Source organism: Condylura cristata, unplaced genomic scaffold (genome assembly GCF_000260355.1).
Source record: "Condylura cristata isolate star-nosed mole 26May11 unplaced genomic scaffold, ConCri1.0 scaffold00021, whole genome shotgun sequence".
In the NCBI taxonomy this organism is placed as follows: domain Eukaryota; kingdom Metazoa; phylum Chordata; class Mammalia; order Eulipotyphla; family Talpidae; genus Condylura; species Condylura cristata.
The window spans coordinates 723,158-736,981 of record NW_004567122.1 but is presented as its reverse complement, the minus strand read 5'-3'; the positions used below and the strand labels follow the sequence as shown (position 1 = coordinate 736,981).

The 13,824-nt window shown below is 51.4% G+C and overlaps 1 protein-coding gene across 1 annotated transcript in view; it reads left to right on the top strand.

Annotated features, from left to right (window-relative positions):
• The window catches only part of CENPE (centromere protein E, 312kDa), a 49,721-nt gene extending 38,495 nt beyond the window's left edge, over positions 1-11,226 (top strand). Inside the window, 8 exon segments of the mRNA XM_012727726.1 lie at positions 177-380; positions 1,740-1,955; positions 3,545-3,730; positions 4,433-4,545; positions 5,847-5,944; positions 7,575-7,758; positions 9,063-9,340; positions 10,851-11,226. Of these exon segments, the coding sequence (XP_012583180.1) occupies positions 177-380; positions 1,740-1,955; positions 3,545-3,730; positions 4,433-4,545; positions 5,847-5,944; positions 7,575-7,758; positions 9,063-9,340; positions 10,851-10,942 (1,371 nt within the window). The 3' untranslated portion in view covers positions 10,943-11,226.
• The last annotated feature ends 2,598 nt before the right edge of the window (positions 11,227-13,824 follow it).

Sequence of the window (13,824 nt, the reverse complement as noted above, 5' to 3'; positions counted from 1 at the left end):
CTGCCTGTTCTGCTCCCCACTCTGTCTCTGGTGACGCCTCTCACCGCCCCTGAGCCTCTGGCCTATACCCCAGTTCTGTATGCACAAATAAATAAATAAATCTTTAAAAAAATAAATAAATAAATAAAAAACTTTACTGATGTTTAGGTAACTCATTACTTGACTTTTTCAACCAGGTAATTCTCAGTGATCTTGCAGAAAGCAAGTTCCACAGCATAAATACTGAATTTCAAGAAGTACTAAGCAGGAGGAAAGAGATGACCCGGTTTTTGGAAGAGTGGTTAAATACTCGTTTTGACACAGAGAAGCTTAAAAGTGGCATCCAGAGGGCAAATGATCGACTCTGCCAAGTGAATAGCTTCTATAACAGCAAGATCATTGTAAGTAGTGACTGTCGTGGTGTTCCCTAGGCTTTTTGTTGTTTGCTCTAATTTTTAAACTTCTTACTTAAAACAGCTTAGCGTTAAGTTCGTGTTTTTTATTTATTCACCTGTGCTTTGGGGAAAGCCTCTTCCCAGGGATCACGCTGGCCTCAGGCACTGGGGTGGCGGCCCATACCCCTGAAGGGGCCCAGGTGCACCACCCACGGCTGCCCCCCTCCCCCCCCTCCACTAATCCCGATCCTGCCCTAGGGCGTGTTGGGTCCTTTTTCCCAGGGTGGTCAGCCGTGGGTAGACCCCCAGCACCTGAGGCTGCTTGTGGTGGTTCACTTGTGGGGTGCACTGTGCACCGAGAGCACACCCAGTGCTTTCCGGAGGCCCCACAACCTGGCAGAGCTCAGAACAGGGAGCCAGGCCAACGCCCCCGCCTCTGAGGCTGGGTCTATGCGTCACGACTTGGCTTGTTCTTGCCCAAAATGGAAACTACACTTAAGTCACAGGAAATAAAGTTTTAATTTTTAAATGTTTTCCCATGGGTAGTTAATCCTCTTCATTGATTACCCAAAGCTAACAAAATAGTAAGTTAGGCTGTTTCAAGATAAACAAAAGTGCATAATCAGCAAAGAAAAGCATAAAACCATTGTCTGTATAAGATCATCTCGGTAACCAGTGAGGCCCGTGTAAGCAGGATGTATTTGTCTGGGGCAGGAGACTGCGAATGTGTATAGTATGAGGGGGCGGAGCCCAGGAGAGTCCGGGGTGCCCGCCAGACTCCGCTAGGCACTGTCTGATGGAATTTCCAGGAAGCCAGCGAGTGAGGGCCGAGTCCCCCAGGTGAGCGCAGAGGCTGAGGCGACGACGGGGTTGTCGGCCAGCCCCGTCACAGAGCTGGGGCCTGGCTAGTGTCCCGCCAGGAATGCAGGTCCGCACATCGCTTACCAAACACCTGGGACCTTTTCCCTGTGGACACTGAAGCAGGACGCCGCTAAGCTGACCGGCTGTTAGATGGCCGTCAGACATGCCATCAGCGGTCGGCAGGGTTCTGTTATCCGCCTCACGTAGATGACAGCTCTCCCCGCTCAGCTCGGCGTCCTCAGCATCAGCACCAGGCTGGTGGTGAGGCCGCTGTCCTGCAGCAGTGCCTGCTCCTGGCCCTTTTCCTTACAGTCCTGTCACCCGTAGCCAACATCTGACATTGCAGGAGCCAGTCAGTACAATCCAGAAACTATTCACATGCCTTTAAAGTAGTGTTCTAGAGTATTCTGAACTGAGAATTTCAACATGTTCTTTGTGCTAGTATCCTAGTATCTTTTTAATCTATAATTTTAGAGCCAAAATTGTGTGTTTACTGTCCATTAGGCTATAATGAATGAATCCACAGAATTTGAGGAAAGAAATGCAGTTGTTGCCAAAGAATGGGAGCAGAGACTTAAATCAGTGAGAGAGAAAAATGAAAAACTGTTTAAAAACTACCAAACTTTGAAGATCCCCCAGACATCTGGTGCCCTTGTCAACCCTGCTCCCACAGGCGAGAAGAATCATGTCACGACCAGAGCTCCACAGCCTACCTCAGAGGTGTGTGATCCCTTCTCTTTTGAACAGCAGCTTTATCAGTCACGGTGCATCTGTATAACAGTTCGGAGAAAAGCTATAGCACTTAATGTATTTAGCAAGAAACACGTAGAGAGAGAGAGTGGCGGGCTTATTTTTCTCATTCTGCTATTACATAAGATCTTTCCTTTGCATTATGAAACAAAACTAATTGGTATCTTAGATTATAATTTTCCTAAATCATGTGGCTTCCAATTAAACTATAATTTGTATACAGAACTGACCTAGAGAGGGAAAAATAAGTTCATTTTCAACCAAAATAAAGCTATCAGAGATTACAACAGATTTCTAAGAATTCGTATGTTATTTGAATGGTTTTGTCATTTTATTAACCTGGGGATAGTTGAGTAAAGTAAACACACTATTTTACTAACAAGCAAAATGACAAGTAGGCAGCTAGAATTGGTCATTTTTAACAAAGCCAGTACTGTAAGGCATTGACCACAGTTTACTTGGCAGTTACCAATGGAAACTAAAACATCAGCACACTATGGGGGTTTGTTGGTCACTGCCCATCTCGGCTGGGAGACAGAAAGGAGAAATCTGAAGCACGCTACCAGCAGCTGTGAGAGAAAGAAGCGGGGATGTGCCCGCCCGAGGACAGAGCGACGCTGCTGCTTGGCCTCCAGTTAGGGCAGCCCGTGGTGTGGGGTACAGGGAAGCCTGAGCACCGAGACCCTGCCTGTGGTGACAGCCCTCACGGGGACAAGCTGGTCTGCTGCTGTGGGCACAGAACCATCACTGGCAGCGGACAGAAAGGAGGTCTCAGTCATTAAGCAGATGCCAGGTGGGCAAAAACGCGCTCCGTACGGAAGCCTGTGTCGTGCACGCAAATACTCCAACACCCAAGAACAAAGTCAGGGATCTAACTTTAGGTGCTGTTGACTTGCAAAAACTAGAAATAACCTAAAATCACCTAACAGGTTAGCTAAATGATGGTACCTCCACAAAGCCCAGGGAAACAAATGTGAGAGAGCTGTATGTGTGGTACTGGAACATTTGGGATGTATGTTACCGAGTAAAAACGAAGAGCGAACGGTCATAAAAATAAAGGGAAATGTGTACTAGACATGTTAATTTAACGAGTCAGCTGGCAGATGTGCTTCCTGTGAGTGTTAAAATGAGAGTGCTCACCAGTCAGTAAAATAAATATTGTAAAGCAGAATTGGGCTTTTAATCCAAGAAGCATCAGCTTCTAAACAAGTAATTTTCTACCCATTGTTAATGTAATCTGTGAAAAATTAACGCCTTAATGTGACCATCTTTGTCTCAAACTCATCTACTGTGATTCTGCCTTAAGTGTGTGGCGCCCCGGGGTAAAGCACAGCACTACGAAGCTGGCCGCAGCCCCTGCAGCACGAGTGAACCCCGGGGCCCTGTCTCCCCGCTGCTCCCCTGAGCAGTAGATTTTGGCCAGGCCACCTGTTCTGCTCCCCACTCTGGAGCAGAGTAGGGCTGGTGAATGCTCTCACCCCCTACGTTTCTGGCCTTTATCCCAGTTGTTGCATGTATAAATAAATCTTTTTTAAAAATGCGTGTGCTTTTCCTAACAGAGAATTCAGGAGCTGGAAGCCTCGCTGCGTGAAGCTAAAGACAGCGCTAAGCATAAAGAAAGCAAGATCACAAAGATGGAGAAGGAACTTGAGATGATGACCAATATGGTGGCAGAACTCAAAGGGAAAGTGAATGAATCAAATAAATGCCTTGAGAAAACAAGAGAGATGATGCAAGCCCTTCAGGTGACTTACACTCATTTTATTTTCAAGGCTTTTCTCTTGTGACTGCTGAGTGGGGCGCTCTGGCTGCAGCCGCGCAGCCTGTACACGAGTGAGGGTCTGTGCTCAGCCTCTCTGGAAGCGAATGCATGACTTGCTCGAAATGGGGCACGCGTGACTCTGGGGTCCAGGCCTGTGCTGCCAGAGGACTCCAAGGGGAGCAGTGACTCAGGTGGCTGGGGGGTCGCACAGAGCTCGCATAGAGGTGTGGTGTGGGAGCCCAGCCATCTGCACGGCGGGGAGGAGACCGGGAGCTGGCGAGTTAAGCTGGTCCCGCTCCATCTTCACACGGGGGGGCTTAAAGGGCTTCTGGGGGCAGGAGAGTGACGAGGTCACCTTCAGCAGAGACAGGACAGGTGTCCACCAGAGAAAACTCTCCTGCAGGGAGCTTGTAGGTGGAGTCGCCTTCATGTCTTCAGCCTTTAGGCTTCATTCCGTTCAGGTGTATCATTGGTTACGTAGAGAAGAATTTGTTTGAATAACTAAATGTTTCCGTTCCCTAGTAAGCATCTAGGAATTCCTAGACTGTTGTTTCATTGTTAAGTGATCTTTCCTGCTTTTCTTGTATTTGGAGTTGGCTGTTCTTAAATGGTCCTACCCACTCACAGTTAATTGTTAAACTACGCTAACACCTTCTCTATCTTTATCTTTCCTAAAAAAATGTAGGACAAGGCCGCTCTGGGAGTCAAACCCTATAAAGAAGAAATCGAAGATCTCAAAACAAAGCTGGTAAAAGTAGACCTGGAGAAGATGGCGCACGCCAAGGAGTTTGAGAAGGAGTATGTCTGTGCCTAGTCGACGTGCTCCCGTGACTTGCATCCTCTCCCCAGCCTAAGTTTATCAGCACTAGTTAACGTTTCGCAGTGTGGCTCCTTGAAAACAGATAGATCCAGATTTTAAGCATATTAAATTCTCATTATATGTGCAAACTTATTTCATCAGAACTGTGATCAATGAACACTGTTTTGGGTGCTCCTTTACCGATCCTGTTAACCTTAAGAATAGCCCTTGCTGACTTGAGGGAGTTACCGTGTGTTGGCAGCTGAGTGAGGTCTGTGGTGGCCCTTCTGCAGTGTCGCGTGGGGGCACCTGCACCCAGGAGCACATCTCACTTAGTGCTGTGTGGCGGCGGCCCGGGCCCTGTGAAGCAGCATCAGGAAGGCCACTAAGCAGGCAGGGAACCTGGGTGAGGAGTGAGACGTTGCTTCAGCAGACTGCGCTGGGCCTCACCTTCATGGTCAGAGCTCAGTTTGTTGTGGGTGTTTCTGAAACGCCCTTCTGACTCCTAACTCTGTTCTTCCCTAAGCCTCTGACAAATATTTAATGATACCTAACCCACCAAGGCTGTGTGAGCCTTGGTGTTGTCTCACTTCACTTGCCTTCCACTTGCTAAGTTTCACTGCATTTGCCCCTGTTAAGTTCATTATGCTAAGCAGTTTGACTTACCGCTGAGTCAGCAGATACTTTGAGTATCTGGAAAAAAAGCTACTGAAGAGTGTCCGAAAAAGGCAGAAAGCACTATTACTTAGCGCTGCTGGTCAGCCATTCACAGACCACCTCTGCTCCCCCTCGCCAGGCCGCAGTCACCTGGCTTCCCTGACAGGGGACTTCTGAGCCCTCTAGCTGATTCTAGGACCTCGTGGAAAACGCCCAACAGCTTCACAGATACTCTGCTCAGGGTCCAGTTAGTGGCAGTTGGGCCTTGTAGGAATTTAAAAGGAATTGGTTTCTCAGAGTTAAGGCTGTTGTTCCTGCCCCAGACAGAAACCCCACCACAGACCTCACTCGGCTGCCAACGCACAGTAACCCCCTCAAGTCGGCAAGGGCTATTCTTAAGCTGTTAATAGGATCGGTAATGGAGTACCCAAACAGTGTTATTCGTCGACCACAGTTCTGATGAAGTAAGTTTGTACATGGAACGAGAATTGAATATGCTGAAAATCTGGATGTATTTGCTGGGGTTGCGCGGGAGCACCGCTCCTCCTCTGGGCCACGTTCCGTCACTGCAAGGGGTCTCAGCAGAAAATGACTGGCTACAGTTCAGGTTATTCTGCCCCTAAAAATCTGTTTCTTCTCTTAGGATGACGTCTGTAAAAGCCACTGTAGACTACCAGAAAGAAGTTATAAGAGCACTGAGAGAAAATCTGCGAAGAAATCAGCAGGCCCAAGATACCTCAAGTAAGCAGAACATGCTTTCCGTTTACTTCTCCAGACTCCTGCCCCAACTGTTAAGTAAACCTACCTGATCCTGGCCCAGAAGACCTGTTCCCCCAGAACAGGTGTTTCTGGAGTCTTTTCCTATGACATTTCCTTAGTAGACGCAATTCGACTGTAGTCTGGAAAAGTATGAATTTTACCTTTGCATTCTTCGGTTTTTTTGTTGGCGAAGACACTCCGACAGGGTGACTCTGAGTGTGACCTGCGTCTTGGCAGGTTGTGGCCCCAAGTGGACAGGACCTCCTGCCCTGCTAGGCGGCAGGGTGCGTGCTGGTTTGCCTTCCACGCTAAGTGTGCATGGGCCTGCAGAGCAGGCCAGACCTCTGCTTAAACACTCCTCCGCCTGCCCCGGCCCAGTCTGCCTCTCGCGTTTTACTGGGGGGGGGGAGAGATGCCGCCCGGGGCTCGGCAGCTGTGCAGGGGGCCGGCTGCTCCCTGGGCAGCTGCCCTCGCTCGCTGGCCGTGTGAGGTCAGGCCACCAGCCCTACTGGCACACATGCTTAATGCAAGGGTCGCGCCCACCGTCCGTGTGAAGCCCCCTGAGAGGTCCAGATGCCGCACAGACGCAGGATGTGTGTACTGTCGTCCACTTAAAGAAAGCTAGAGGCAGACAGACGTGGTGTGTTGCAGGATAACCCCGGTTCCTTGAAAAACATCAGGGTTTAAAAACAGACCTGGGTCCTTACTGTTAAGGGCGTGGATGATCACTCCTGGTTCGTGAGTGACAGTCAGGCGCACGCTGAAATCCAGACAGCTGCAGAGAGGATGGCGCACGCCTTGCTGTCTTTTGTAAGTCACTGCGTGGCGGACGTGAGTCCTCGGGCTCAGCTGAAACTGTGTTGAGTCCTTCGGCGCCCGAGCGGCTCCTGCATCCAGCGCTGAGATGGCCTCCTGGAGACCCCACTGCCGCCACCATGGCCCTGGAGGGACGCAGCGGGCGGGACCAGCTGGTGGGGATTGGCAAGGTCTGGGGACACACAGGGTTTCACCGGCATCGTGAGGAGCCAGCACCATCGGTTCCCAGCACTGGCCACTGTGAGCTGGCACCTCCTTGGTGTTTATGTTGCTTCTCTGGGGCCTCTGGGTGCCCATACCACCTGGCATGTGCCATGGGGATTGTCCAGGGGCCCGGTCGGCGGGACTGTGTTGGGCCCTGGCAGGAAAGGGCGCCCTGTCCAGGGCAGAGCCCACCTGACGCTGAGCTGCCAGCAGCCCATCGCTCCACCCTGGAGTAAGCGGGCTGGAAACGGGCGGGAGGCCATGAGAAGCGCCTAGTCCCTCCATGGAAAGCGGCCTTGGCGGCCGTCTGTGGCCCGAGGCCTGCGGTAGGGCCCGGCTTGTTTCTGAGTACGTGCCTGTGGTGACTGGCTTCTCCGTGCACTGCTCTACTCAGTAAAGGGAGGACCTGGTGGAGAATGGCAAGCGGGTAGGCAGTTAGGGCAGCTGGCACTCGGGGAGTCACACACGACTCGGGAAATGGCAGTCGCGGGCTTTGGTTTTCACAGTGACTGAGCACTTGGTGAGCTTCCCTTTATTTTGAAAGTTGAGCATCATCAAAACCATAACCTATTTGTGCATTCGCCTCTCATAGTGGTCTCAGAGCACGCCGAGGCGCAGCCTGCAAAGAAACCCCTGACCTGTGGCGGTGGCAGCGGCATTGTACAAAGCACGAAAGCGCTCATCCTGAAGAGTGAATATGTAAGGCTAGAAAAAGAAAACTGCAAGTTAAAGCAGCAAAACGAACAGCTCATGAAGCAGAAGAGCGAACTGCTAAGGTAAGGTGTGGACGGGGCAGGCACGGTGCCGCCCGTGCAGCGGTGGGGGGTGGCGCGCTGCCGACGCAGCTGGCGGAGCTCCCGCGCGGGACAGTGTCCTGAGAGTCCGTGAGCTGTATCTTTGTAAAGGGCCCAGGACCTGGGGCCGGGGTAGCCATCGTGTGTTTGCTGCCGGCCACTCACTCGGTCCGACCTGAGCCGTTACCGGGGCCAGCAGATCTCAGGGTCTCCACGACTCCACACGCCCAGCCTGTGAGCTTCCCTCCCAGGAGCTGGCTGTCTGGTGTTGTGGCCTGTTCACTTTTACATTGTGGACAGTTCTGACAAACTTAATCGTTATCTGCCAAAGATTAGTCTTGCCAGAGCACACTGCCAGTGTCACCGCTAGTGACACCCTGGGGAGAGACATCATTAAACAAGTGATCATACAAATGACTGTTCAGGGTAATGCTGGTGAAGAGAAGGACCGGTGGGACACTGCACAGTGGAGCAGGGGGCGGGGCCTCTAGGTGTCGGAGGGGCAGTCTAGGAGACCAGCCAGAGTGGGAGCCCACCAGGGATGGGCACAGAGGTGCCTGGTGTGGCCAGGGCACAGGGGAGGGCCGATGAGGTGCCAGGTTACTGGTCCAGGTCGCACGGGCCTCGTGATGCACCCAGACGTGAGGAGAGGATCATGGTGTGGTTAGATGGCGCCTCTGGTGCGAGGACAGTGCCAGGCCAGCAGGGTCTGCTCTACTCCAGCAAAGGTAACCTCAGCCTGGATGACAGTGGCCCCAGGGGGCCAGCAATGAGGTGTGACACAGATGAGACCAAGGCCCTGCCTCGGGCCAGACTGGTGTGAAGGAGAGCAGGTCGCCCTCACCTGCCCCTAGGTGCACTCTGGAGGGACTGGGTCAGCGTGTGACCTCTCCCCTAGGAAGCAAGAAGGGGCAGTGCAGTGTCCTCTTTAAACAGCAGAGGTCCGCCACAGCCACCTCTCCAGGCCAGTCTACTGCAGGACAGCCGCAGGGTCAGCCGCTCTGGCGACGTTGACTCGCCTGCACATGTGACCCCCTTTGGCTTGCATCCGCCACTCCGTGACCAAGGAGACGCACTGAGCCATTGAGTTTGTGTCGACCTCATCCACGTCCTGACCTGCAGACAGCCCAAACAGGAAGAGTTTGGTTGAAACTAAGCCATAAACGTGAAAACACGGTCAAGGATATTTTAGGTGCTTTCACTCACTTGTAAAGAATGTGGTGACGTGTGGACATTTCAGGCCTTGAATGCGCTCATGAGCTCCTTTTCGTGTCCCCACGTGTAAGCAATAACCACCACCTTTCCAGTGAGTTCAGGACCTGGAAGGAGAGAAGCTTGAAGAGAGACACTCACGGGGAAGCAGCCTGTGAGAATTCCCCGAAGGCAGCTGGCGCAGCCCCTAAGAGGAGGCACCGCACACCCTCGCGGTGCAAGGAGCGGAACGGGCCAGAGCCCACAGCCCAGGAGTCGCCCAAGTCTTGGTTCTTCAATAGCCGCTCCAGCTCTTTCCCAGCACCGCACCCAGTTCGCTACTTCGACAACTCAGGCCTCGGCCTTTGCCCAGGTAGGCGGCTATCCCAGTTATTTGGCAGTGGGGCATGGGCCCTGGTGTGGGCAGGGGCTGCCATGCCCTTCGCACCTGGGCAGGGGGAGTCCCCACAGCACCATGGCGTGGCCACATCTTACCCAAGTCCAGCCTGCTCTGCCTCTTCAGTCTTCAGTTTTTCCCCAAAACATAAGACACCTCCCTGCAAGCACAGTGGCTTCTTTGGAAAGGCCTTTTTGACTAATTCCGTGGCCAGTACTCATGTCATTCCTGCTATACAAGCCTGATGGCAACCTGTGTACTTGCACGGTCACCCAGTCTGCAGCATGTCCACCAGTAACGTGACAGGCACTGACTGATGGGCAGAACCAGCGTGGACCCAGCCCTCCTGAGGGGGAAGTCCAGCAGCGGGATAATCCAGGAAAAGCCAAATTCTAGTGTGTGGGGCCAGGAGACATGTCGCCGCCTTTGTTTTAGGAACACTAAGAGGTGCTCCTGAAGGGAACAGATCTGGGGCGTTACCATGAGTTACTGAACCTGCAGGTGGAAGGGCGACGGCCCCTGTGGGAGGCGGGAACAGGGCGTTGGAGCGCAGGGAGCACAGACCTGTGTGGGGGAGCTGGTGCAGAGAGCAGAGCCAGCCCTGCTTGCTGTGGACCCGTGTGGCAGTGGAGAAGCAGGACGTGACAGGAAGTGACAGATGGGCGGAGTGGCACGTGGGGCAGAGAGTAGTCAGGGCCCGCCCTCCCCAGGTACTGGCAGGAGGGACTGGGCAGTGGCATTTGGGGGGCGCCCAGAATGACAGCGCACGCATGTGAAATATGAATCACTCCAAACACAAATAAAAGGCCTGTCACGTACAGCGTGTAGACCTCACTGGTACTGTATTAAGTGAGGTAAATAAAAAAGTAGCCTGGAGGAACATGTAAATCAAAACTGACAATGCAGCGTTCAGGGACATAGTTCCAGTAGTTTGAATTTGTAAAATGAGTCTAGAAAATGTTTAATGTCAGTCATTAATTTTAATTCCAAAAGGCAACCTGAATTATCTCAACAACCTAATGGTAAAACCAGCTCTACTCAGTTTACTTTACTGAGTGTAATAACTTTGAAAAATGAGTGTTGTTATGAACAAATGAGGGAGGCTGACTGAGCTTTCTAAAACCTCGAGGTTTTCCAAGGGTAGCTACCGTCTCTCTAAAACACATACTCAAGGCACGCCATTTTTCCACAAGCAGTCAGCAGAAAATCACAGTGTTTGAGTTGCTTTGAACCTCAATTTAACGAATTTTAAATAAAAGTTTACTACTCCACTTTGTGGATAGGGTGTCTACATCCATTGAAGACAATTGAGGACGCGTCTCTCCAGAACTGGTGGCGGGGACGGCTTTTCTGCCGCGCTGAGGATTGAAGCGCGAGGCCTTCCCTCCCCCTCACCTCGGGGCCTTCGCACATTCCCACTCCCAGCGGCACCTGGTCCTGTATAGCTGTTAACACGGCATCTCCTGTTTCTGCTTTCTTGTCTCAGAAGAACAGACCGCTGGAGCAGAGAATGTGGCCCCACAACCGGGGGCCTGGCTCACCTCTGGGGCTGATGTGCCGGAGTGCAAGACCCAGTAGCCTGGTCGCTGCTGCTCTGCCGCCCCCGAGCGCCGGGGCCTTGCTGGGAAGCGCCATCACGGCTGACCTCGTTTCAGTTCCATTTTCCCTTTGCCACCAGAGTTGGAAGGTGAACGGAGATAAGTGCAGTAATTTGGGAGGGTGATGGGATGCCTGCTTTCTCAACATGCCAATATTTTAGAAATCAGCCATTTAATTTATTTGTGTATTTTGTAAAGAATAAAGTTGTTGGAGAAGTGAGGTCTTTCCAGATATATGAAATATATACACTCTACTAGTGTAAAATTGTCCACATGTGACTTGCTTTCAAAGTATGGTATGTAAATTAATAGGAAGCGTGGTGTAATGAGCAGAGTTATACATGTCTTTAGTACCTTGAGCATTCAGGAAATGTCCAGCAGGCCTGAGCTGCAGGTCTCCGTTACCTCGGCGAGTGGCCTCTCGCTGGGCACTAGGTTTGTTTTGCTCTGCTCTCTTTTGCTATGGCAAGATAACACCTGCTTCCTGGGTTCGGTGGTGAGGGGGCAGCAAGTGCTGGTGCCTCGTCATTTCTAGCCTTCATCTCCAGCGGTGACGAGCCTGAGCGCCTTCTCCCTCAGGACTTCCCGCCCACCCCACCAGCACTCCGCCTGGGATCTGGCTGTCGGAGTGCGTCTGCTGCCTTTGCCGCTGGGAGAACCAGACGCCATTTATGCTGCCCTTGCGTAGGTAGAAGCAACACAGGCTTCAGTCAAAGTCTTCGAGGCTGTGGTCCCACCGCCTGTAACACTGAGTTTGTGAGGTTTACTGTGGATTCATTTCTCCTGGACATCAAGATCCATACTCATATCCTCAGGAAGCTGTGACTGTGTAAGAGGCAAAGAACCAAAGTTGTAGAGCGCTCAGTGGTACTCAGTGGTTCTCTTGCCTCGTGCGACTTGAAATGCCACGGAAACAGCAATTCGTAAGAAGCTAGAACAGTAGCTTTGGGCATTCTTAGCTCTTCGATAAAACGATGCAAAGGACATCACAAATTTGCGTCATGTCCATCATGTTTTTCCCTTTGTGGGACTCTTCCTTATTCTAACGACTCAACAGGAATTCACAAGGGCTGAAGGGAAATGATTGTTTCCTTCAGCTTCCTGTCCCCAAGCTTAGCCAGGCACGTATCTGTAGGTTTCATTCTTTACAGCTTCTGACCTCCTGTCCATAAAAGTAACGCAAAGTCACAGCTGGGATGTTCGCCTGGAAAATAAAACTAAAGATTACTACGGCGTAATCGGTGATCAGCTAGAAGGTTGCTTAACCCTGGAATCTAGATTTCCAATTCCTGCCTCAGATTTGGGGTAGTTTGGGGGCCATTAGTCTTCATATAAAGGTGTGTCCCTTTCTCACTTCGTTTCTGTAAGTTCACGATGCAATTTTGTCCCATTGCTGATGGCCATCAGCACCTTGGGCTCACTTCTCTTTTTATTCTCTTTTTTTCTTCTGTGACTGAGGGATTTCAAGTGACCTGTCTCTTTTTTTTTTTTTTAAGCTGGGTGGCTTTGTTTTCTTTTTTTAAAGATTTTTTTTTTTATGCATACAGAGCTTGGGCACAGGCCAGAGTGCAAGGGCAGCGAGAGGACTCACCAGAGACAATAGGGAGCAGAACAGACAGATCCACGAAGCTCACAGGAGAGGTCTGCTGGTGGGGGACCAAATTCATGCTGACTGAGGTGGCTGGGGCCAGTTTCCAGTGCTGCGCCTCCACTCATTGTGCTAGCAGGGAACCCTCAAGTGACTTGTCTTTACCTTGGTTGATTCTTCTGCTTCCAGTCTTCTGTTGAACCCCTGTAGTGGTTTCAATTCAGTTGTCATACTCATCCGCTCCAGAGTTTGGTTCTTTTTTACAATTTCTGATATGCTCCTTTTCTTCATGCAACATTTTCCTGATTTAAGTTTTTCCTCCATTCTCTTAGATCTTGAGCTTCTTAAAAACCATCGTTTTCAGGTCCTTCAGCGCTCAGTGGGGTTGGCTTCTGGATTGGTTTTGTGACTTTGGGCTGTGTGTGTCTTAGCGTGCCTTCTGGTCTTTTGCTCAGTTTTATGCATTTGAAAAACAGTCACTCTTCGTAGTCTTTGCAGACTTTCTCACAGGAAAGATCATCAGTGATCCCAGTGTTAGATTCTGAGGGCGTCAAACCTTTCTGACCTTTCACTAGAGACCTTTGTTTCTAGCTACAACTGGTTTCCTACCCAGGAGTCTCCTCTCTGGCTCTGTCTCATGTCTGTCTACAGTACACAGATGCCGGTGCTGCAGCAAGACAGAGAAGTCTTTTAATGAGCGGTCACTATATAAGGGCAGGAGAGAGTCCCACCTTGAAGAACTAGTCCGCTGAGGGCTGCAGCCCCATGGGCGGTCTGTTGTGAGCTCACTGCTTGCAGCCGATCAGTGGAGAAGGGAGGCTGAGGGGGCAGTATCCTGAGAGAAGGCCAGGAATGGGCCTCAGTTAGAGGAGGCTGGCAAGCGCAGACACCCAAGCCCAGTCCAGGGACAGGAGGGGCCTTTCAGAGAGGCCGCAGCACTGCTGGCTGTGTCACACCACCGCATACCATCCACTCCACCAGTGACTGCGTTTCAGAAGATTTCTAAGCAGGCGGTGCCCAGCACTGTGCTGATGGCCTTACTCGACTCCAGGTGGCCACAGCGGGGCCCCTTCATCCCACCAGGGAGGGAAGAGTGGGGTTGGCCTCCCACCTTTCTGACTCCACAGTGTTCCTAACCACCCTGACCGTTATGCGCACACTGAAAATTCGAAAAAAAGAAAACCTCGACCTCATTTTCCTCACAGAGGCTTCGGGGTCATTCTGCTCTCCCACACCTCAGGGACCGGCCCCTCCTCTCGCCCTGCTGGTTCAGC